Source organism: Engraulis encrasicolus, chromosome 17, assembly GCF_034702125.1.
Source record: "Engraulis encrasicolus isolate BLACKSEA-1 chromosome 17, IST_EnEncr_1.0, whole genome shotgun sequence".
NCBI classification, from domain to species: Eukaryota; Metazoa; Chordata; class Actinopteri; order Clupeiformes; family Engraulidae; genus Engraulis; species Engraulis encrasicolus.
In genome coordinates, this window is record NC_085873.1 from 33706068 (window position 1) to 33730650 (window position 24583).

The following is a 24583-nucleotide window of genomic DNA, read 5'->3' on the forward strand; positions in this document are numbered from 1 at the left end:
AGGGAACAAACATGAAAAGCAATAAAGGTACGGTGAGAGAACGGCGAGGGAATGGAATGGGAACCACACATATATCGTTCTGGGAACTTAAAGGGACAGTTTGGTCAATTTCAACATGCAGTTGTAATGCTCACACTACCCTGGACTTGTCAGTGCCTGAGATTTTTTTTTCTCCTTCTTCAACCGTTTCCGAGATCCTGGTCATTGTAATGGGGGCAGCTCTTTGTTTACATTTCAAAAAAACATTTTTATTTATTCCCAAAAACATTCAAAAGGTTATAAAACATCAGCAGACAACTAGCAAACAGCAGTACCTTTTGGGAAAAATATTTGGAGTTGGCCTATGTTTCATTTTTTAAAAATGTAAACAAACGCTGCCCCCATTAGAATTGCTCATATCTCGGAAAGGGCTGAGCCGAAAAATGTGGCATCACCAGGTACTGACAAGTCAAGGGTAGCGTGAGCAATACAACTGCATGTTGAAATTGACCAAACTGTCCCTTTAAATTAAACTTTCCTGCCAACCAAGTGAGAACCAAAACAGAACCAAAAATTACGTATCTGAAACGTATCCAGAACCGAACCGGAACCAATGGCTACTTCCCTACTAACAATTTTTAGTTCTACGAAGGTTCCTGGAACACAAGCCCTTGGTTCCAGTTTAGTTCTGGGTACGTCCCCAGAGAGTCATTTTTGGTTATTTTTCCATTCTCACTTGGTTGGCAGGAAAGTTTAATTTTCGTTCCTAGAATGTTATATGTGTAGTTCCCATTCCGTTCCCTTATTGTTCTCTCACCGTCACTTTATTCCTGTTCATGTCATGTTTGTTCCCTTGCCGTTCCCATATGGTTCCCTTAACCTTGTTGGTTGCATATTTGGTTCCTTAGACATGCTCCTGATGTTCCCCCAACCTTGTTTATTATTTTGGTCCTGCCCCACTATCTCTCACCATAGTTGAGGTACCCTGATCATGGTACTTAAGGACCTCCCATCCTCCACCATCACTGAAACACCCTGCGCCTGGCATCAGCTTGGCACACTGCTGTCTTAGAATGATGATTAAAGTTGCTGAAAACATGTATGATGTCTATAATTTATATATCAGTCTATGCCGTACTGTACCACAATGCGAGAGAAATATCAGCTGAGCATGTATGAACACAATCTAGTGGGGAATAATACCAAATGTTTTCCTTAATGAATTTTAAAGATGATCATACCATCTACATCAAGTGCACAATGGCGCAAGCAATGTAACATGTGCTGTTACTGACTAGCTCACAAAGCAAGGCACAAGATGTAGCTAAGAAATGCCATAAGCCAAAAGCGCTATTAGCTTGCTTGCAAAGCAGTTAAACAAGCGCTATGCTGTGCTCTGCCTGCTAGGCGGGCAGGCAAATAACTAAAGCACTCTGACAGCAGCAGTGTTAATTTCGTCAGCTTTTTTTGATTTAGTCTTAGTCTTAGTCACAATGACGAAAATCAATTTTAGTCTTAGTCATATTTTAGTCATTGCCTTCCCAATTTAGTCTTAGTCTTAGTCAAAATGACGAAAATCAATTTTAGTCATAGTCAAATTTTAGTCATTTTAGTCATTTTAGTCAACATTTCAAATTTTAGTCAACATTTCAATTTTTAGTCATTTTAGTCAATATTGTGGTGTAAAATAAATAACCTACAATGGCTATTGTATTATATTAGGTATTACTAATATAGCCTATTGCAGCAAATATTCACCTTGTTACTTGGTCATTTTCCACCAAAACCCAAATCAGTCATTTCAACATCACAGAGCAAAAGAGCATCACACACACACACACACACACACACACACACACACACACACACACACACACACACACACACACACACACACACACACACACACACATACACACACACACACACATACATCCAGGTGCAGGCTGCGCTCTCTCTCTCTCTCTCTCTCTCTCTCTCTCTCTCTCTCTCTCTCTCTCTCTCTCGTGCATTAGAAGCTGCTGCATATTATATTTGATTTTGAGTTTGATCACGGAGGAAGCTACATGCTCTTCTTCACCTGACCGCGTGACTTAAAGCCTGCAAATTGCCGGCAGTGGGAAGACCAGACATCCCTAGTCTGCATGAAGTTCAAGAAGTCTCCCTGATAGTGGCTTCCCGATGGCCACGAGTCAGATAAAATACTGCTGATGTTAGACTATGCAAGTTAGCGGTTTTTGTTTTCAATTGGCAATGCGAGCAGAGGGCATGTGTGGAATGGGCTTAAATAGATTGCGCGAGCACACTTCGTATGCCCTGCAAAAGTCCCAGGAAAAATAGTTAGGCAGGGGTATGCAGACTGGACGATAGAAAGGACACGCACATACAAATATTTAAACACTAGAAGTAACGCACAGTGTTCCGTACAGCGCCACCTCGCAGAATGGCGTTTCCGCAATCAAAACAATGCCATTCGGTGTGATGGCAACCATCACACGTATTGAATGGCTCATGTGAAAGAGGAGGTTGTCGTCTTCAAAATAAGACCACATCGACTTACAGTGGAGCATTGTGGTTAATGTATGGATTGATTATTTGTGCCAAGTGCCGGTTAGCCATGTGCCGCTAGCTTCCGTCGGCCTGAACAAATAAGTAACAGTATTCCGTACATCTGATTTACCTTAAAATGCTGCATTATTAATGGTTTTCATGCAATTATAATGTTGGTGTGTTTGTTTGTTGTCAAACTATCCCTTCAAAACAGAGTTTGAATGACTACAACACGGTAAAGATAACTTTGAAAGCAACATGCATGCTAGCCGGAAGTAGCTTGTTGCAACCTTGTTGCAACAAGCTACATTGCAGCCAAGAACGGCACTTCCATATGCGGTTGCTATGTTATTTTTACCGTGTTATATTCACTTAAACTCTTCATGGAACGAATAACAATTAGTTTAGCACTTCACAAACACATACACATTAGATCGGTCATGAAACCCATTGGTAGTGCACCGTTTTAATGTAATGAAGTTGTACGGAGTACTGTTACTTATTTGGTCAGATGTGTTCGGAATACTGTTACCTATTTGATTTAATCAATCAACCCATACATTAACCACCGCAATTCTAGTTGGTCTTATTTTGAAGACGACAACCTCCTCTTTCAAATGAGCTATACAATAGGTGTGATGGTTGTCATCACACTGAAAAGTTTATTTTAATCGCGAAAACAGCATTCTGCGAGGAGGCGCCGTACGGAACACTGTGCGTTACTTCTAATGCTGTTTTGTTTGTCTGGGGTGTCGAGGTTCGATAAGCATGACCTGAAAAGAGTTTTTGGAACTTAGGAAGACGCTGAAGATGCATGGAAATGCTGTCGACTTCCTTGGGTCTTTTAGCATTGCTCTCGACGAGAACAAATTTCAAATCTCAACAGTTTAAAACTCCTTAGCGATCGCCCATCCATTGGTTCTTTTCAAAACTAGGCTACAGTAGCCGTGCCTCTGTTACTTTAGACAGGCCAACCTTCCCCCTGCTGGCGCGCGCTCCCGCGGTGACTGATTTAAATAAATTCACAAATCCGACCTTCATGATTTGCTTGCGAACTGCCTACTCATATGGTTAAACAACAAATATAGCAAACATTACAAAAAAGAACAGACAACGAACGCCGGGCTAAGACAGCCTAAGTGAAAAGGAGAATAGTGGAAGCTCGAGGAGGTTTAGAATGACAGTAGCCTATCAGAGGAGGATTGGCGTGACTGTCATTACCTACTGCAGAAACACATGTCTTCGTCATGGACAAGAGGGTTGTTGAACATGTTTCAAAATGAACACTTCCCTCAACGTCGGCTATTTTTTCTCTTTCTCTGGGAATGTTTTAGGACCTAAACTCAACTTAAATGAACTCGCTGAACTACTAGGCTACAGAACTACTGACTGAGCCGCGCCATTCACTGGCTGCCAGCAGATACACGCGAGGCAACACAGCGTGAGCGCAATCACCTATGTTCAAGACACTTAGGACTATATTGCAATTACAAATTACGAATTAATTATAAATAATTATATATTTTTAATGTCCATTCGTCCATGGCTTGTAAATTTCGTCTCGTCTTAGTCTCCTTGACGAAAATATTTTTTTATTTTCGTCATATTTTGATTTGCTTGAGACAATTTTTAGTGCGTCATCGTCTCGTCATCGTCAAGGGAAAAAGGGGCGTTGACGAAATATTTTCGTCATCGTCGTGGTTGACGAAATTAACACTGGACAGCAGGTTTATATACAGGCTCAAGAGTACCATGTGACCAGATTGATTAGGAGTTTTTCAGGTGCAAGCAATTGAATCATGATATACCAGCCCTAAGTAATTAGGTTTGGCCAGGCGCTGATGGACAGATTGGTTGTGAAGGGCCTGCTTGTTACCGGCAAAGGTGTAACAAGTTCTCAAGTTATTTCTTTCACTCACCACATCTTTTGTGTGATGTTGTGTGCACAGCCAAACCTTAGATCAACCCAACCAAGTTGAGTTAAATGAATGAAATGGAATAAAAAAAATAGATTGTGTACATGATTAAATCTGGAGGAAATACTGTTACTAATATGTAGACGTATATGATTTAATCGGGTGGACAGTCATCATTGCTTATGCTCTGAACAACACAGTATAAACAAAGTTGGGAGAACATCAGGAGCACGTCTAGGGAACCAGACGTGACCAGACCTATAATGTAACCATCAAGGTTATGGGAACCATATGGGAACGATGAGGGAACAAACATGAAAAGCAATAAAGGTATGGTGAGAGAACGGCGAGGGAATGGAATGGGAACCACACATATATCGTTCTGGGAACTTAAATTAAACTTTCCTGGCAACCCAGTGAGAACCAAAACAGAACCAAAAATTACGTATCTGAAACGTATCCAGAACCGAACCGGAACCAATGGCTGCTTGTTTTTTTACTGTAACCAAAGGGAACGTTTCTAAGTGGTAAATTTTGGTTTGGTAATAACCCCAACCTTTAGAGAACCAAAAGTCAAACGTTCTATTTACGTTCTGTGTTACTAGGGTTGTTTTTTACTGTAACCAAAGGGAACGTTTCTAAGTGGTAAATTTTGGTTTGGTAATAACCCCAACCTTTAGAGAACCAAAAGTCAAACGTTCTATTTACGTTCTGTGTTACTAGGGATGTGACCAGTTCTTCCAGTAAAGCAAGTGACCAGTGACCAGAAGTGAGTAAAGACTCTTCTCCTCTTTCATGACTCTTTAACTTCACTGATGCCTAAGACCCTAAGGCATGTTGTGCGTTGGGTATATGGACGTCTGTGTGTGTGTGTGTGTGTGTGTGTGTGTGTGTGTGTGTGTGTGTGTGTGTGTGTGTGTGTGTGTGTGTGTGTGTGTGTGTGTGTGTGTGTGAGTGAGTGAGTGAGTGAGTGAGTGAGTGAGTGAGTGAGTGAGTGAGTGAGTGAGTGAGTGAGTGAGTGAGTGAGTGAGTGAGTGAGTGAGTGAGTGAGAGAGAGCGAGAGAGAGAGAGAGAGAGAAATACTGAGAAATAACCTTCCAAGTGTTGATATTAGTTTGGATATTGTAGTTTAATCCAAATTTGACATAGCAAAATCTCTAAAACGCATTTGGATCATAAGGCTTTTATGAAGACCATTTTTTATGATGACCATTTTCCGTCTAAACTCAATTAAATTCGTAGTTAACTTTGCCTTGTAGGGCAGCATAGCCTTCACACATACAGACCCAGACTACTGTAGGCAGGGCCGCTGACAACTTTGTCCAGGCCCGGGACAAAATCAACTAAAAGGGCCTCTGACCCAATACATATAATGTACCCAATTCTGGGTGCCCTTCACAGTGAGTGTACGCACTGTTGTATGTTTTCATATGTGACATCTATGTGGTCGGTCCATGTTAGATTTTTGTCCATCACAAAACCTATAGACTATGTTGTGGATTTTTGACGATTGGTTATTTTTCTTTAGGATTTGAAAAGAGGTAGAGATGATATTGCCTTCAGACTCCATGAGGACTTGAAAGTGAGGCCTGTGCTTACAAGCCAAGACTGTGCAGTGCAATTTATATGCCAGACAACATCAAAATGGCGCTATTCAGTTCAGACATGCCGCTATTCCGACATTTCAAAATCAAAATTGGCATACTGTCAAGTGAAGTACAGTATGTCAAATGTCTATTTGGTTATTTTCCTTTAGGATTTCACAGGAGGAAGATTCGGTATTGCCTTCCTCCTGTCATAGGGACCAGACTTACGTATGAGGTCAAGAAGGATGTTTCTCAAATCATTCAAATAAAGATATTGTATACTGTTCAAACATCTCATCCGGTACCATCAAAATGAAAAGCATGTAGCAACGAACACGGAAACTTCTGGAGCTGTGGGCGGTAACAGTCCCAGTGGTTACACTTCAACGTATTCTCATAAGATGCATATAATAGGCCTACAACACCACGCCCGGCACCATTTTCACATTGACAAAACAAGAATTGTTTGATGCCACAATAGCCAGGCAACAGTTTTTATTAGTTCACTCATACAATGCATGTTGTATACTATGTCATATCAAAAGTAGAAGAAATAGAATAGCAAGCTTGTATTGCCATTATACACAGTATAATGAAATGTACAGAAACTCTTAAAGAATGCACATGGTGCAATATCAAATATGAACTATAAAACTACTACAGTTACTTACCACACATAAACTGCTACGCAATGAAATCAATGCAAAACCCACAAGAGACAGACAGACACATGAAAATGAACAGACTTGAGACTGAACAGAGATTAAAGGCGGATTCATACTTACTTACTTACTAACAGACTTGAGAAGTGACTTGGCAGTGACAGCAGTGGTGTACAGTATACCCACCACAAAAAAAATGCTCATATAGGCCTGTACATTACATTACGTACATCTGTACGTTAACAGACAAATGAAGTAGTTTCAAACTGACTAGAGCTCAAGTGGCTAGCAGTAGAGGTGGCAGTGAGAGTCACGGTGCAAATATGTCAGTACTGAGTGCAATCTTGAGTTAGGACAAATCAGAAGATACAGCAGCACATTTGGAATTCATAAAGTATTTTAATGATAATAATTATAATTAAAAAATAATGATAATAATTTAAAAAAATAATAATGAAAATAAAAATAATAATAATGCGGTGCTGATGATCATGATGGTGATGATGATGATATAAGGGTCAAGGCAGGGGCCTCGCGGTGGTCTGTAGACAGACACAGCCATAATTTGGGGGCAGCGATGTTGTTGGGAGGACATGGAGAAGGCAGCTGCGGGGATCAGTTGCCTACAGGGTGGAGGTGGTCCGCTTCTCCTCAGGAATCTGTGGACAAGCAGCTGGTTAGAATCTTATGCACACTCATCTGAAAGACTCCAAGGTTGTTTTATAGAACAACATTCATTCGACGCAACAGATGTTATGAAGATACATACTCCCAACATTTATTATGAAATTATACTGTACCTGATCTCCCATCAATGCGTTTAGGTGTCTGACTTACCACATAAAGGCGAGTTCCGGCCCACATCTTCCTCCAGCTGTCTCTCACTATATATAGTACACAAACACCACAATGTTAGTGATAATGTAAAAGAAAAGAATAAGCCAACTTTACTTATGTTGACTTGGGCTTATAAATAACCTCAAATGGACTGACTTCACTTAACTCTTAAGGATATGCTTACAATTATGAACTTTTTTTCTTCCTAAAAAATAATCATCCCAAAAGAACACCCTCTGAACAACTACTATGTCACATGCCAAATGTCCGTAAAAAAACAACAACAAAAAAGAAGTACATACGTACAGTGTCTGACCCCTCTGTATTTGGCAAATTGCGAGAAAAGGAAAGAGGGCAGGGCAGATGCAGGAATGGAAGTTCCCAACTCACCTCGCTTGTGGGGCGGCTTGTGGCCAGGGGGGTAAGAAGGCAGGGGGATGAAGGGTGTTCCTCTGAGTTCAGCCACCTTGTCCATGTACTCTATCAGTCTGCATGGGGAAAACAGCCATCTTAGTTTGCATGCAGCACATAGTTACATTTTATGTTGCAGCATTATTTATTTCACAAACTCAATGTGTGACTTGAAACTCAATTGTGTAAACACGTAGCATGTAAAATGATGTGCGTTATGTGCATTTCACCGTATTAAAAAGGAGTGGGTACAAGTTGGGTATGCACAGTGCTTTACAGATCTGAATATGAGGTCATTACATAAACATTGTCCAGTGTAGATACAGATGTGACTGAAGTGAGACGGAGCCCTTTGAGAAAAGTGTCTGCCAAATTGATCAAACTGTAGCAGTGTAACAATGGGAACAGAAAGAAATGCTGCTGCACCTGTGATGGAGGGAGAAGATCTCTCCTCGTTTCTCACTCAGCTCTCTCTGCAAGCTCGAGGTCTTGAGCTGTGTCAATAGAAAACAAGCCACATGAAATTGGGCCAAAAATGTATATTGAGAGTAGTATGAGTATGAGTGCAGTGTGTTTAGAAGTACAATGGGATCAAAAATATGCTTACAAGTCTCCTGTGAGCGCTCTTTTCCAGTGAGGAAATCTGTAAAGACACAAGTAGCAGATGTGTTTGTTAATTATAACATTATATTATCATTGTAGCAAATGAAATATAACAAACACATATGCACACCACATATACTGTATGCACGCACACATATGCACACATATGCAGATTAGTCTGGAAGCGATTGTATCAGCCTAATTTCACAACATCACAATTAGACCCATAGTGTAGGAATCCTTTTAACCTTCTTGGGTTCAGTGTTGTTCTCAACTGACATGTGTGTCTATAACACAACCCTGTAGTTGCTAGTTGGACTTACTGTGGTCCTGTAGGACATTTCCCTGTTCTCCAGCTCAGAGATCGTGTGATGAAGAGTTCTGATTTCACCCTGTGCTCTTCTAGTTCTGGACTCAGTTGCTTGGTGTTGTTGTGCCAGCTGCCTGGTGAGACGTTTGATGATCTCATCTTTGTCGTCATTTGTGGATCTCAGGTGTTGGTTTTGGGTTTGCAGTGTGGAGATCATGGATCTCAGGTGTTGGTTTTTCTCCTCTGTGACACGCTGGGAGCTCCTAGAACTGCTCAGCTCTTCCTGCAGCTTCTTGGTCTGCATATAGTATCAGTGGCAATCATTGGCATGGATTATAACATACATTTGGTAACCACACTGAGTGACTATCAGAATGACATGCTCAGAGAAGTATGTGCTCAGTTCTTGAGTATTCATGCCAGATTGACATTCATTCATTCATTCATTCATTCATTCATTCATTCATTCATTCATTCATTCATTCATTCATTCATTCATTCATTCATTCATTCATTCATTCACTCATTCACTCATTCACTCATTCATTCATTCATCCATCACCCTCAGTGTTTCTGACACCAATTTGGTAGGTGGCCATTGTGGGTAGGTCTACAGTATATGGGAAACAACAGTGTACATTCTCTCTCGAAACCCTGATCCTAAATCATGTTGGAAAGCTTACCATCAAATCCAGCTCAGCAATCTTGGCCTCATGCTGTAATAGGAGCTGGACCATGCCGTCATACTTGGAAGATTCTAAGGATGATACCAAGATGATTTGAGGATGGAGATAAAACTCAAAACAATATTCAAAATAATCAAAACTAACCACTTAACTAAGACACTGTAATAGACAAAATGAAACCTTACCTCGACACTTCTCCTGTGGACCCTACAAAATATTACAAGGCTTGTGTTAATTTGATGAGTAGCCTAAAGGCCTATATAGGCCTACACCATACAGCAAAGTAATGGATCTTAAATAAAACAATAGACTGAAAGTGTTTGCTACTTCAATAGAACAAAATGAGGAATACCCCAAAACCAGCTCAAATGTATCAATATTTTCAGCACTAATACCATAGCAATAGCTGCTGAAAAGAACCACTGTACTAGTCATAAGGACACCAGAAAGATTGGAACACACAGTTGGCTACTGTGGTGCTTTATTAGAATAAACATGTGCAAGGTATTTTGTTTATCTGTCAAACAACAACAAAAATAGCAATGGGCCTATGTAAGCTTACAATTTGTTGTTGATTGTGGAAAAGAGAAAATAATGAACAAAACAAAAATCTTTTATAGCACACAAAATCACATTGGGCTATGGTTATGCCTGCCTATCTTCTATGGGCTACTGCTATTATTGGAAAACTACTTCATAGCATATTTTAATTAGTTAAAAAAAAAACCACACAAATTCAATATGATCAATGGCCCTTGTTTGACTTACGTCGCCCGAAGAGGTCATGCAACATGACAGATTTTTTCCCATTTCATCTGGATGAAGTTCTCGGTAAATCCAGCAGGTGTCGCAATATCTTTCCTTTCCGAATCAAGATTCGCCTTTAAAAGTGGTATTTCTCTGCAGGTATCAGCAAAATCGCTCGTCTCAATGTGTATCAGGTTTCGAAATGAATGCAAAATGTAACATAGAATGTTCAAGTTCAAAGTGGAACACTGAGACTTGAACTAGAATATTGGGCAAGGACCCAATGATGTCATAATGAATTGCTTGTTTTTAAATGCCATTGTTCAGGCTGAAGTGAAATTTTGGCCTACCAAACATTTTCACGGGACATTTCATGTAGAACAAACCGGGAAGCGACTACAATAGCGACTGCTATTGCCACTACAAGCGATTTAAACAATAATTTCAGATGGAAAGTTTATTTTTTATTTATTTTTTATTATTATTATTTTTAAATCTAGGCCTATTTCAGTTATTTATTTTCATTTAGACCTAATAGCCTATTCAGACAAAATGTTGCCTTTCTTAGGTTTGACACGACACCTTTTAAAGATTTTTTTAATAGCCCTACAATGAACATTTGTGTTCATTCAGTTTTCAAACAGTTCTTAAACAATTATTAGGCTATTAGATACGCATAATTGTTCATGAACTGTTTGAAATCTTTCAAATAGGTTATATTATTATCATTATTATTATTATTATTCTTCTGGCCTCACAGAACCTTATCCGCTAGCCAGGCAGGTAAACAAGCCCCACAAACGACTCCAGACACCGAAGGTTGCGTTCTCATCATTTATGGAAGATTGTTAAACTGAAACATATACAAGTATAACATCAGGGACAGTATCCTCTCGTGTACGTATATTAAAATAACTGTAGTAATAACAACGAAACAAATACGTGTTGACTTGGCAGTAGTAACTACCGGTAAGCTAAGGCTAACAGGGAGAATGGTAAATACAAAGTTTAAGGGTGAATTCATAAGTGGGACAATGACAAGTAAGATGGCGATAAGATTATGATAATACGGTAAGTTGAGTTGGGGGGAAAGTATCAAATGAAATAAAATATTACAGTAACTCACAGAGATTGCCTTGAAACTGCGTACGGGAGGTTTCCACGTAGCTGGGTTGCTAACTGTCAAATCATACTGAACATTCTAGCATTCTGAGTCTCGGGATGTAAACATTTGTCAAAGTAAAAGTCTTTTAGAATTCGAAGTATTTACAAGATTATTAGTTGGCATAGCCAGAACACTCCCCGTCTGGTATCTTTAGAGATGCCATATTGATGTTCACACCGTGAGGGCACCTTATTCTGGGGACAACAGGAACACTAGTTCTGAGATGGGTCTGTAATAGTTCTTTGTTGTCCCGTGTTGAACAACTTTGATTTCAGCTTTTCTTACAAGTCCGTCTTGGCTTGGGATAGTCTGGATGATGACTCCCATAGGCCACTCATTCCTTCTGGCCTGTTTCTCCTTAAGAAGGACTACATCTCCCGCCTTCAGATTTGGTCTCTCAAGTTGCCATTTTTGCCGCGACTGCAGTGTGCTGAGGTACTCCTTACGCCATCTGTTCCAGAATTCATTGGCTAGCAGCTGAACTCGCTTCCATTGGTTCCTCAAGATCTCCTTTTGGTTAAGGCTTTGCAGAGGTGGGAGGAGTAATCCTGATTTCTGGGTAAGTAGCATGGAGGGTGACAGGATTTGGGGATGTTCAGAGTCAGAAGAGACTGGTATCAAAGGGCGAGCATTGATTATGGCTGTGACCTCAGCTAGGAATGTAGTAAGTGTCTCATGGGTAAGGCGTCTTTGTCCGGCACACAGCAGCATGTTGTCCAGTATGCGTCGTGCGACACCGATCATGCGTTCCCACACTCCACCCATGTGGGACGAATGGGGTGGGTTAAAGATCCAAGTGCATTTTTCTTCTTGCAGGTATTTCTGGACCTCACCTTGTTCTACAGTGTTGATGCCCATCTCTCTACATGCACCAACAAAGTTTGTTCCACAGTCTGAGCGTAACTGTTTAGCTGGACCGCGCAGTGCGAAGAAGCGCCTCAGCGCATTGATAAAGCTGGAGGAGCTCATCTCTTCGACGACCTCAATGTGGACTGCCCTTGTGCATAAACAGGTGAACAAGACTGCCCATCTCTTACTATTGGCCTGCCCCCCGCGTGTTCTTCTTGCGGACACTTCCCATGGCCCGAACATGTCCATGCCCACGTGTGAGAACGGGGGGTCTGTTTGAAGTCGATCTCCAGGCAGTTCACTCATTTGCTGTTCCTCAATCTTGCCTCTGAGCCGTCTGCAAATCACACATTTGTGTAGTACCTTCCCAATACACCTTCTTGCTCCTACTATCCACAGGCCTCTCTCTCTGACAGCGCCCTCCGTGAAGTGCCTGCCTTGATGCTGGACTCTCTCATGATGATGGCGTACAAGAAGAGTGGTGACGTGATTACTGCCGGGTAAGATGATTGGGTTTGTTTCCTTCATGTCGAGGCTTGACTGACTGATCCGCCCTCCTACTCTCAGCATGCCGCTGCTGTCAATGGTGGGGTTTAACTTGATGAGTGGGCTTTGTTTAGAGATGTTTCGCTTTCCTGCGATGGAAAGAAGCTCCTTTGCGTAGGCCTCATGCTGCACAATTCGGATGACCAGGTTCTCTGCTTCTTCAAGCGTGCCACTAGAGATGGCCTTCTTGCAGACGTGCCACCCGGACCCGGCACAGTCTCCACTGTTGTGTGAGTGGGCGTAACAGGAGGCTATGTGTTTGAGCCTAGCCACAGCATGGATCAGTGATCTCCAGGTGGAGAAGCGTTCCCAGCGTTTGGAATTAGGGAGGCTCTCATTGATGTGAGTGGACAGGGTTTTCACTTCAGGTCGAATGTCTGCATCGTTCTCAGGGTCAAGGAGGTCAAACCCAGCATGTTGTTCGGCTGGTGGCTTAGGGCTGAGGAGAAATGAGGGGCCTGTGAGCCACGAGGTATTGCCGAGTTGTGAGGCTGGAACGGAGCGTGAGCCGTAGTCTGCAGGATTCAGATCTGTTGGCACGTAACGCCACTGTTCAGGTTTGGTAGACTGCCTTATGCGCTGAACTCTGTTATTCACGTAGACGTAGAAGCGTCTTGACTGGTTGCATATGTAGCCCAGCACAACTTTGCTGTCTGTGAAAAAGGTGACAGAGTCAAGAGGGAGGTCGATCTCTTCTGTTACCACCTCTGCCATTTCAACTGCCATCACAGCTGCGCACAGTTCGAGCCTGGGGACGGTCAGTTCAGGTTGCGGAGCGAGCCGTGCTTTGCCCATGATGAATCCGAGCTCTACTGACCCGTCAGCACTGGTTACTCTCAGGTAGGCAACAGCAGCAATGGCTTTGACAGATGCGTCAGAGAAGACACACAGTTCTATGCTCTGAGTTTCAGATGGGGAAGAGGAGGAGTATGTGCGAGGCACATGAATGCTGCTGAGGTGACTTAGTGAGGCTCGCCATTCTGTCCATTTCTCATGCATTTCCTCTGGGAGGGGTGAGTCCCAATCTGAGGCCTGTGCAGACAGCTGTCTTAAAAGTAGCCGTCCCTGGATGGTCACTGGTGCCAGAAATCCCAATGGGTCGAAGAGGCTGTTCACCATTGAAAGTACGCCTCTGCATGTGTACGGGCCTTCGTTTTGAGGAACATGGAAGGTAAAGTTATCTGACATGAGGCTCCACTTCAACCCTAGGCTTCTCTGGTCTGGTAAGTCGTCGACAAACAGATCAAGGTCCTGAATGTCTTTGGCACGGTCTTCCACTGGGAACGCGTTCATGACCTCGGCTTTGTTGGACGCAATCTTGTGGAGTCGGAGGTTGGAGGCAGCCAGCATCTTCTGTGTCCTTTTGAGAAGATCAACTGCTTGGTCCACAGTGGACACGGACTTGAGTGCATCATCCACGTAGAAGTCTCGGTCGGTAAAGTGTCGTGCATCGCTGCCATACAGTTTTTCTCCTTGGCGTGCGGCTCTTCTCAAGCCATAGATGGCCACTGCAGGGGAAGGACTGTTGCCGAACACGTGTACTCTCATTCTGTAGTCAACCACCTCTTTAGTCAGGTCATTGTCTCTGTGCCACACAAAGCGTAGAACGTCCCTGCAGTCTTCTCGGACCAGGAAACAATGAAACATTTGTTGTATGTCTGCTGTGAACGCAACTAGGTCTTTTCTGAATCTTATGAGGACACCTAGCAGGCTGTTGTTCATGTTGGGCCCAGGGAGCAACACGTTGTTGAGTGATGTACCTTCAAACTGTGCACTCGAATCGAACACCACACGTATCTGTGAGGGTTTTTGTGGGTGGTAGACACCAAAAAAGGGCAGATACCAACGTTCCTTGTTGTCTTGAATTGGGGGAGCGAGCTCTGCGTGATGGTTGTCTAACAATTTTTGCATGAATTCCATGAAATGAGATCTCATCTGTGGATTTTTGTCAAGTGTGCGGTGTAGGGACTTCAGCCGACCCATGACGTATCTTCGGTTATTCGGCAAGCTCACCCTGGGCTGGCGGAAGGGTAGCGGGGCCACCCAACTATTGGCTGAGTCCTGGGAGAATTCATTTTCCATTGTCGCGAGGAATAGACGGTCCTCCACTGATGGCGCAAGCTTGTGGTCATCCTTGGTTTGCTGGAAGACTGAGATACCCAGTTTGTCGCTGTAGGTCGCATAACTGATGGACTGGGGCTGATTTGGGGAGCAATACTTCTCCTTCACTTTCAAGTGGTTCTCACATGGGGGAAAGTGGCTTGGTCTGCCGTTTTCGAAGATGTATGTCTTCATGCTGGTGACCTCAGGTGACCGATGTGCGCTGCCCCGGCATACGTCACCGACTATTACCCATCCTAAGTCCAGCCTTTGTGCAAAGGGTGCGTCGTGTGGGCCGTTAATCTGTTTACGCACCTTATGTACTCTCAGCATGTCCCTGCCTAAGAGCAGGAGAATCTCCGCATTTGCATCCACTTGTGGTATTTCGTTGGCTATCGTTCTGAGGTGGCAGTGGCTGTGTGCGGCCGCTGGAGTGGGGATTTCATCTCTGTTGTTGGGCATCATGTTGCACTCTAGGAGTGTAGGCAGGGATAGGCTGACGTCCCCATCTGCGGATTCGATGACAAACCCTGTGGCTCGGCGTCCAGATGTGTCACCTACACCAGAGCAGGTTTTCAGAGTGTAGGGATAGGTGGCTCCAGCCACATTGAAGATGTCAAAAAACTCTGAGCGGGCTAATGACCTGTTGCTTTGGTCATCCAGCATGGCATACATCCTCTTGCTCTTGTTACGATGGCCTGCTGGATAAACTGTAACGAGGCATATCTTGGAGCACGATTTGCCTTTGAAGCCTTCACCACATACCTCGGTGCACCTAGAAACTACAGCAGTATCCAGTGCTTGGTCGTTCTCCCCGCCGTTCTCTGATGGGGGCGGTGATGTGCGGGAGATCCATGGAGCTGGGCCTGGGTGTAATGCTGTTGGGTGGCTGTGGCTGTCACACTCGGTACAGATGATTGCTGCCTGGCAGTCCCGGGCTACATGCTTATTTGACGCGCAACACTTATAGCATATGTTGTTCTCCCTTAGTATTTTCTTTCGTTCCTCCATTGGCCTTTCTCTGAAGCCACGGCATATTTGTAAGGAGTGTGGTTTCAAATGCAGGGGGCATTGTCTCTCTGGGTCGATATCTGTGGGTATGGCGTGAGATTGAGCAATGTTGGTTTTATGCACCGAGACCATTTTTCGGCCGCTACTATGCACTTCACTGAATTTGTCTTTCCTAACTGATGCAGTGTTGGGGGGAAGAGTGAAGCTGGGGTCGTTGCGTGCCTTTGCTTGCCTTCGCACAAACTCTAGGAAGAATTCGAATGGAGGATAAGGGACCCTATATTTTTCTTTGTACCGTGAGCCTTCCATTACCCATTTGTCTTGAAGTGTGTATGGTAATTTTTCCACAATTGGGTTTATGCCCCTTGCTGTGTCAAGATAGGATAAGCCAGGTAGGTATCCTTCGTATTTTGCTGACTTAATTTCCAGCAGTAGATCAGACAGCTCTCTAAGCCTGTAATACTCTTTGCTCGATATTTTGGGGAATTGTTCGAGTTTAGAAAAGAGCGCCTCTTCTATCGCTTCGGGCGAACCATACATTTCTTCTAGCCTCTCCCATACGAGACGCAATCCTGCTGCCTGGTCTCTCACGTTAACTGACTTAATGCGGCGTGCATGTGCTGCAGATTCCGGGCCTAGCCATCTTATTAGCAAATCCAACTCTTCTCCTGCTCTAAGATCTAGATGTTCAATGGTGTTTATGAAAGAGCTTTTCCAGGCCATGTAATTTTCCGGCTTGTCGTCGAAGCTGGTTAGGCCTGATGACACAAGCTGACTCCGTGCTAGGTACTTCGCTAAGTCAGTTGTGGTGGTGTCACTGGACCTGGCGGAACTGTAGTCATGGTCATTGGGTTTGTGAGCAGGTAAATCTGACCTGAGGGTGTTGTGGTCGATATGCCTGTGTGTATAGACAGGGGAGCCTGATCTGGGGGGGCTGCGGTTGGTATGCCTGTATACATGAGTAGGTAAGCCTGGTCTGGGGGGGCTGCGGTCGGAGCGCCTGGGTGTGTAGACGGGCGAGCCTGGTCTGGGGGGGGTGCGGTCTGTGTGCCTGGGTATGTAGACGGGCGAGCCTGGTCTGGGGGGGCTGTGGCCGGTGTGCCTGGGTGTGTAGACAGGTGAGCTTGGTCTGGGGGGGCTGCGGTCTGTGTGCCTGGGTGCATAGACAGGGGAGCCAGGTCTAGGAGGGCTGCGGTCAGTGTGCCTGTGTGTGTAGACAGGTGAGCCTGGTCTGAATGAGCTGCGGTCAGTGTGCCTGGGTTGGTAGACAGGGGAGCTTGGTCTGGGAGGACTGTGGTCGGTGTGCCTAGATGTGTAGACAGGTGAGACTGGTCTGAATGGGCTGTGGTTGTTGTGTCTGGAAGTATGGGCAGGTAGGTCTGACCTGAGTGGAGTGTGGTCACTGGGTCTGGGTGTATGAGCAGGTAAGTCTGGCCTGAGTGGGGAAGGTAGTGCTGCATTTATCTGATTATTCAGAGGTCCAGTGAGAAGGTGAGCATCTACACAAACATCACCCGCTGCGTGGTGGTCATACTGCTGATGGTGGGAAACTGGGGGATTACTTTGCTTATCTTCACAGACATGTGCATATGCTAGGGAGTAGTGGGGCATTTTCTCTTCACATGCAAACAATTCTTGCTCTGAATGTCTCTCTATGTATTCTCCGGCACGTTGCTCTCCACTCTGTCTAGGCAATGACTCTGGTCTACAACTGTGGTAGTCGTTTTCAAGGTCTAGTTCTACAGCAGCCTCCATTACTGCTGCTTCAGCCATAGCTGCTTCTGCCTCCCTCTCCCTTTCTAAGGCGATGAGCGTAGCCTCAAGACGAGCCTTCTCAATTTTCATGTCAATCTCTTTGAGTGAATATGTAGCTCTTGTTTGTGCAGCTTGGGCTTTAGCGCGTGCTGTGGCTGCAGCCAATACTACTTTACGTGAAGCCGTGCTCATATGAGAGTCTGATCTCACGGATGCGTCTGTTCTTTCCATGGCTACTGTGGATGTGTTTTACCTCGGTCCTCGCGAGTGACGATGCAGTTGTTGCACGGAGTTGGGCTTCCACCGGTACGACAATGCAGTCGGGTCATCTGCAGCTTCACCGGTCTTCTCTTTTAACTTTTCTGGCCTCACAGAACCTTATCCGCTAGCCAGGCAGGTAAACAAGCCCCACAAACGACTCCAGACACCGAAGGTTGCGTTCTCATCATTTATGGAAGATTGTTAAACTGAAACATATACAAGTATAACATCAGGGACAGTATCCTCTCGTGTACGTATATTAAAATAACTGTAGTAATAACAACGAAACAAATACGTGTTGACTTGGCAGTAGTAACTACCGGTAAGCTAAGGCTAACAGGGAGAATGGTAAATACAAAGTTTAAGGGTGAATTCATAAGTGGGACAATGACAAGTAAGATGGCGATAAGATTATGATAATACGGTAAGTTGAGTTGGGGGGAAAGTATCAAATGAAATAAAATATTACAGTAACTCACAGAGATTGCCTTGAAACTGCGTACGGGAGGTTTCCACGTAGCTGGGTTGCTAACTGTCAAATCATACTGAACATTCTAGCATTCTGAGTCTCGGGATGTAAACATTTGTCAAAGTAAAAGTCTTTTAGAATTCGAAGTATTTACAAGATTATTAGTTGGCATAGCCAGAACAATTATTATTTTTATTATTATTATTATTATTATTATTATTATTATTATTTTTATTATTATTATTATTATTTACCATTATAGGCTATTATTATTATCATTAGTAGTAGTAGTATTGTTGTTGTTATTAATATTAGTTATCATTATTGCTATTATTGCTTGTTTTATAGACCTACATATAGGCCTAATAGCCTCTGTTTTTTTTTTTTCCTAGTGATTATTATAATGTAGGCTAATTCATAAATTCATGGGCGGGAACGGTGAAATACACATAAGAGGAAAAAATTAAAATGGGTTCACAAATGTATCACTGTTCCTGCCCATGAAAAAATGAATTAGGCCTACATCAAATAATAATCAGTAGAAAAAAATGCATAAGCTTTTTGGTTTATATGTAGTCTTATATGAATAGGCCTAAATAAATAGCAAAAATGATATCAATAATGTTAACAACAACAAAAACAGTAACAATAATAATATAGCCTATTTGAAAGAAAACATTCATACAAAGACTTTCAAAGAAACATGTTTAATATTCTTATAGGCCCTAGGGCTTTTCCAAGTGCCAGTGTTTCCCAACCTTTTTTGTCACTCCCTCAGCCTTTTTGTCATACCACGAGCAACCCCTCACTCACATCATACCTGTACCAATAAGTGCCCTGGAACGCACCTGGGGTGCATTTCTCAAAAGAGAAGTTGTTAGCCTGTTAGCAACTTCAGTAGTTGCCAATGGGAAAATGCATTGAAAACAACAAAGTAGCTAATGTAGTAACGAGAAATTCACCCCTGTCTTGCAGCCCCTGCCATCCAAAAATGCTCACGTGTCAAAATGTTGCATGCTCAGCTCAGGTGTTCTCATTCTGATGTTTGATACTCAACTATTTAAAGGTACACTGTGCAGGAAATTGTCAAAAAAGGTACTGCAACTACGCTGATCGTTGAAACTGGGTTGCCTATTGCCAAATTGGATCTTTTTGTGAAAGTTTACTATGTAATAAACACATTTTTTCTAGTATGGCCCAAGTACAGTCATTTTTGCAGCTAACAATGCCTATTTCTGGAAATTCAAAATGGCGGACCATGGAGAAGATCCCCCTTTTCATATGAAAATTTTCCCAGTCATAATGAATACTTAGAATTTGAAAGTGGTGGCAAGTATTCATGAAAAAGGTAACAATAGTGAATGGGTAGCATGAATTCTGGAAATAAACAACTAAAAATCCCACACAGTGTCCCTTTAACTGACTGGTTTAACTCGTGTCTTCTTTGCCAGCAACACCTGTGCTTATTTTGAAATTTTCATATGAGTAATTGAAGCATTTCCTTCCTTTTCATATCGTGTGCATATAACCTGTTTATGCATTCAAAATGACATTATTTCTTAAGCCTAACACTCATATTTCTCAAAAAGTACCTCTTAAGTCAGGAAAACCTTTTTGTTAACACACATTTAGGTGGTGGGCCCAGTCTCATATCTTGTCAGTTCGTTGGTGTTAACGAGTGGCAACTTTATTTTTACTTATATAACCCCCTGACAACCCATTAATCAATATTTTGGCTGTTGCCATCCTCAAAACTTGCACATTGATTTATAAAAATGACAACAAATAATAGCCGACCAAGTGACGTCACATCAATGCAAAGTCAACGAGGCAGAATACAGCTAGCGCGTGCATGCTACCCGGAACCGTCAGATTTCATGGCAAAAAGTTACAAGTTGGGGGGTAAGTGGGCTCACTTGTTGTGTACATGCAAAAAAATATTTTCTCTCAAACTTTCAAAAGTGCTCTTTTTCGCTGTTAGTGTTCGACTGTCTGACCATCATTGGGCAACGAGAGATAAATGTCAAAAAGAGGACAGGTCTGTTCCCTCAAAGCAATAGAGCAATGAGGTGACGGGGGTAGATCAATTCGCCAAAAAACTATGTGTCAGTAAAGAAATGCAAGCTGTGTTATTTTTTCCAGTAACAGGAAAATGGTCAGGAATGAAATACCTACGTTGTTTCAATGATTAGGTGAATTATCTGCCCATGAAAAAAGCCCGATATGCGGATAAATATTCCCTTTTCAACTTTGAGGGGCGGAGACTTCCCATTGACTGTGCATTATGTGACGTCACCCCCAGTCTTTTTTATTTTCGTTGTTTTTAATATAAACGTGCAACTTTTCAGCGTGGCAACAGCCAGAATATTGCTTTACATATTGGCAGGAGGTCATATTAGAAAAATCAAGTTGCCACTCGAGAGTGAGAACGAAACTCGTTTTCTAAAGGAGCTACGAAATCTAGCCCACCGTCTAATTCATTTCCTATGTGGTGAGAACCTGTTTTGTATAAAAAGTAAAAAATTGGTGTAATAAAAAAAAAAAATAATAAAAATAATCATCATGTGAGTGGTCTGCACATATCACGAACTGTGGTCAATTAAGAGAACAGCCTCAAACGACAGTATCTGGAAGATACGTTTTATTCAAAGCAACTTACAAAACAGTAGCATTGCAGTGCTAACACGGAGGTAGCGGCCATCTCTCTGTTGCACCCAGCCAGCCAGAGTAGCCAGCCAGCGTATCCAGTATGCGTGTGTGTACGTGTATGTGTGTCAGAGAGAGTGTGAATGTGTGAGCAGGAGGGAGTCTGACTATGTTTGCCAGTGACAGAATTTTTATAACACACACACACACACACACACAGCAGTAGGCTACATCTGTATCATCAGTCTCTAGAGCAGCACAAAAACACAGGTTAAGTCTCATGGGTGTAACAACTTTGACCGGGCCCGGCACAAAGCCATCTGAAAGGCCCCCTGTATTTAATGTAATGGGGACCTAATTTTGCCTCCCCCCTCTCTGGGGTTTTGACAACTGCCCCCTTTAACCCCCCCGTCTGCTTCCCTGGAGACAAGCCTTGTGTAGGCGGTTGCAGCATTGTTGGTGTGTACTGTGTGTAGGTACTGTCTCTGTGTATGTGGTGTGATATGCTGAACAGGACAAACATGCAGTTCCTTACACTGACAGCAGGGGGTGTGGTGTTCTCAGATATATTGAGCTGAATACATGGACAGACAACTGCTCCTTGGCTGCACACACACACTGAATACAGTATTTGTTGAGTGCGTGGTGCCGTGCATTTGAAGAGGGACTGCTGCTCATTGGCTGTGTGCAGGTGACTGAGGATAACACACACACACACACACACACACACACACACACACACACACACACACACACACACACACACACACACACACACACACACACACACACACACACACACACACACACACACACACACACACACACACCAGTTACCTGGTGGCTTGGCAAGCAGTGTGAGAAGGTTACCTGTTGACAGGAACTTTAGATAGCAGCCAGGCAGACAGCGCTACCCCACCAAGGCCAGGTGTAGTAACTAAACCAATATTGAAAACTGAGGAAAAATGCCTTCAAAGCTTTGGTATTGGATTGGCTACTGTAGGTAATGCAAACTGGACATAGCGATACAGTATCTAAAAAACGTGACGTGTTTTGACCATTATAAAGGTGTAATGAAGACCATTTTCAGTCTAAACTCAAATTTGACAAAATATGTAGTTACTGCCTTTGTGGGGCAGAGTGAAGCTGTGAAAGGGGCCTTACATTACATTACATTACACTTAGCTGATGTTTTTATCCAAAGCAACTTACAGGCTACCGGTTACTGCCCCTGAAGCAATGTGGGATTGTGTGCCTTGCTCAAGGGCACTTCAGCTGGAGGTGCCGGGAGAGATAAGGGTGGGATTCGAACCTGCAACTCTCTGATCTGAAGACCAAGTCCCTAACCATTAGGCTTTTATCCAAAGCGACTTCCAGTGATACAGGGTATCAGTTAGTTACAGGGTTACAGTTACTGCCCCTGGAGCAAATGTGGGATTGTGTGCCTTGCTCAAGGGCACCTTAGCTGGAGGTGCAGGGAGAGATAAGGGTGGGATTCGAACCTGCAACTCTCTGATCTGAAGACCATCTCCCTAACCATTAGGCTGCCCCTTAGATAAGCCAGGTAGACAGGTTACATGCGACAGGAGCCTGTTCAGTGATTGGCAACCTGGATTCAGAAGTTATACAAACCAGGGGTCCGTTTCTCGAAAGCGTCTTTGCTATCGTCGTTAGCAAAGTCCTTCGTAAGAGCGACTCAACTCTCTCTCGACAGCGACACTCACCACTAAATCCAATGGAACGGAAGACAGTCTTAAGACGGTTAGCAACGACAAGAATCGAGAAACGGACCCCAGTGCCACATATTTCAGTGGGCTGCATGTGCGTGTGTGTCTGCGGGTGATTGTGCACTGCGGTTCAGTGCAGGAGTGTGTGCAAGTCAATGGGATGCTGGATGGTGTGTGTGTGTGTGTGTGGATACAGACAAAGATCTTGGGAATGTGTGCAACGGTATGGGCACATAGGTGGAGGGGGTGGTGGGTGTATATGTGCACAGTTGTATCGGTTAGGAATTAGTGAGAGAGTGTGTGTGTGTGTGTGTGTGAGAGAGCGAGAGAGAGAGAGAGAGAGAGAGAGAGAGAGAGAGAGAGATGTACTGTATGTGTATAGGCAGAGGCTACACTTTCAGGCTGCAATGACTGTGTGTGTGTGTGTGTGTGTGTGTGTGTGTGTGTGTGTGTGTGTGTGTGTGTGTGTGTGTGTGTGTGTGTGTGTGTGTGTGTGTGTGTGTGTGTGTGTGTGTGTGTGTGCCTACTCTGGCCACCATCTTACACAGTGCACCTTTAACATCAGCGCAGGGTAGACCCCATGTGATTGGCTAGCACGGCAGGCATGCAGCCAACAACAGTTCAACAGAGGTGGGAACAATCCATAAGACAACCAATCAATGAGTTTAGCAAGCCTCCAGCTGATCTTGCTAGGGGCTTGTTATAGGCTGACAGTAAAGTCAGACTGGCAGACCCTCAGCCAATAAGGATCCAACAAAGGCGGGGGAAATCTAGAGGAGAACCAATCATTGGGTCTTTCTCAAATGCAAGGCCAGTGTCCTTCCAAGTGTATCAGCCTAATTAGTCACGCCCAGTGATTGGATACCCTTTATTAGTCATACCCAGTGATTGGATACTTTTTGGTGAACTCTACAGAATATCCAATCACTGGGCGTGACTAATTAGGCTGATACACTTGGAAGGACACTGGCCTTGCATTTGAGAAAGACCCATTGAGTCCAAAACGTCTCCGGATGAAGAGTGCTAGCGGTACTCCTGGCTAGGGTAACGAGAAATGACACCATCATGCAGCCACACGGACACACACACACACACACACACACACACACACACACACACACACACACACACACACACACCTACATACACACATTCACACACACAGGCACATACAGGTGAGGCGAAAGCAACACACAATGATCAGAGTGAAACAATTTAAAACAGGGGTGGTTCTAGGGGCGGGACGACCTCGCAATTGTACGGGGGCGGCATCATCCTGAAACTCCTTCCCTGACAACATTGCGAAAATCGCCAATTGGCACAATTAACATATTTCCGCGATAATCGCATGGAATTAGTCATTTTTATCAGTAGCTATAGGGTCATTCCAGCTGGAATCAGCAAATGGTCCCCACTCGACCCCCTCGGATTTGCTTGAAAAAAATATATGTGATGGCTTCCACATCCAATAGAACATATCCACCATTGCAGATTTCATTTCAGCTGTGCATACTTTTTCCACAACAAATCTCTAAATAAGGACACCCCCTCCCCCTGATTTGGCGTCACTGCCTGAGTGACCATATTCAGACTTAATTATCTCCAAAACTATTTGTGGTAGGTCCATTATTTTTTCAGGGCTAAGAGTCATAGACCTGATGAGCATAAATTACAATTTGCAGCACTGTATGTAAAATTACACCTTAATACTGGCCCTCTACTTTTCTTTGAAATTAAAATTGCAAGGGTTTTCAGATGTCCATAAAA

General features: G+C 43.5%; 1 protein-coding gene across 1 annotated transcript; it reads right to left on the bottom strand.

Annotated features, from left to right (window-relative positions):
- Positions 1–7182: 7182 nt before the first annotated feature.
- LOC134467438 (uncharacterized) lies at positions 7183–10488 on the bottom strand. The gene is made up of 9 exons (XM_063221321.1): positions 10309–10488; positions 9726–9747; positions 9538–9611; positions 8868–9152; positions 8549–8584; positions 8368–8435; positions 7921–8018; positions 7531–7577; positions 7183–7352 (listed from the first exon to the last, which is right to left on the bottom strand). The coding sequence occupies exons 1-9, from the start codon at positions 10348–10350 to the stop codon at positions 7317–7319; spliced, it is 708 nt and encodes a 235-aa protein (XP_063077391.1). The 5' UTR covers positions 10351–10488; the 3' UTR covers positions 7183–7316.
- Between the last annotated feature and the right edge of the window lie 14095 nt (positions 10489–24583).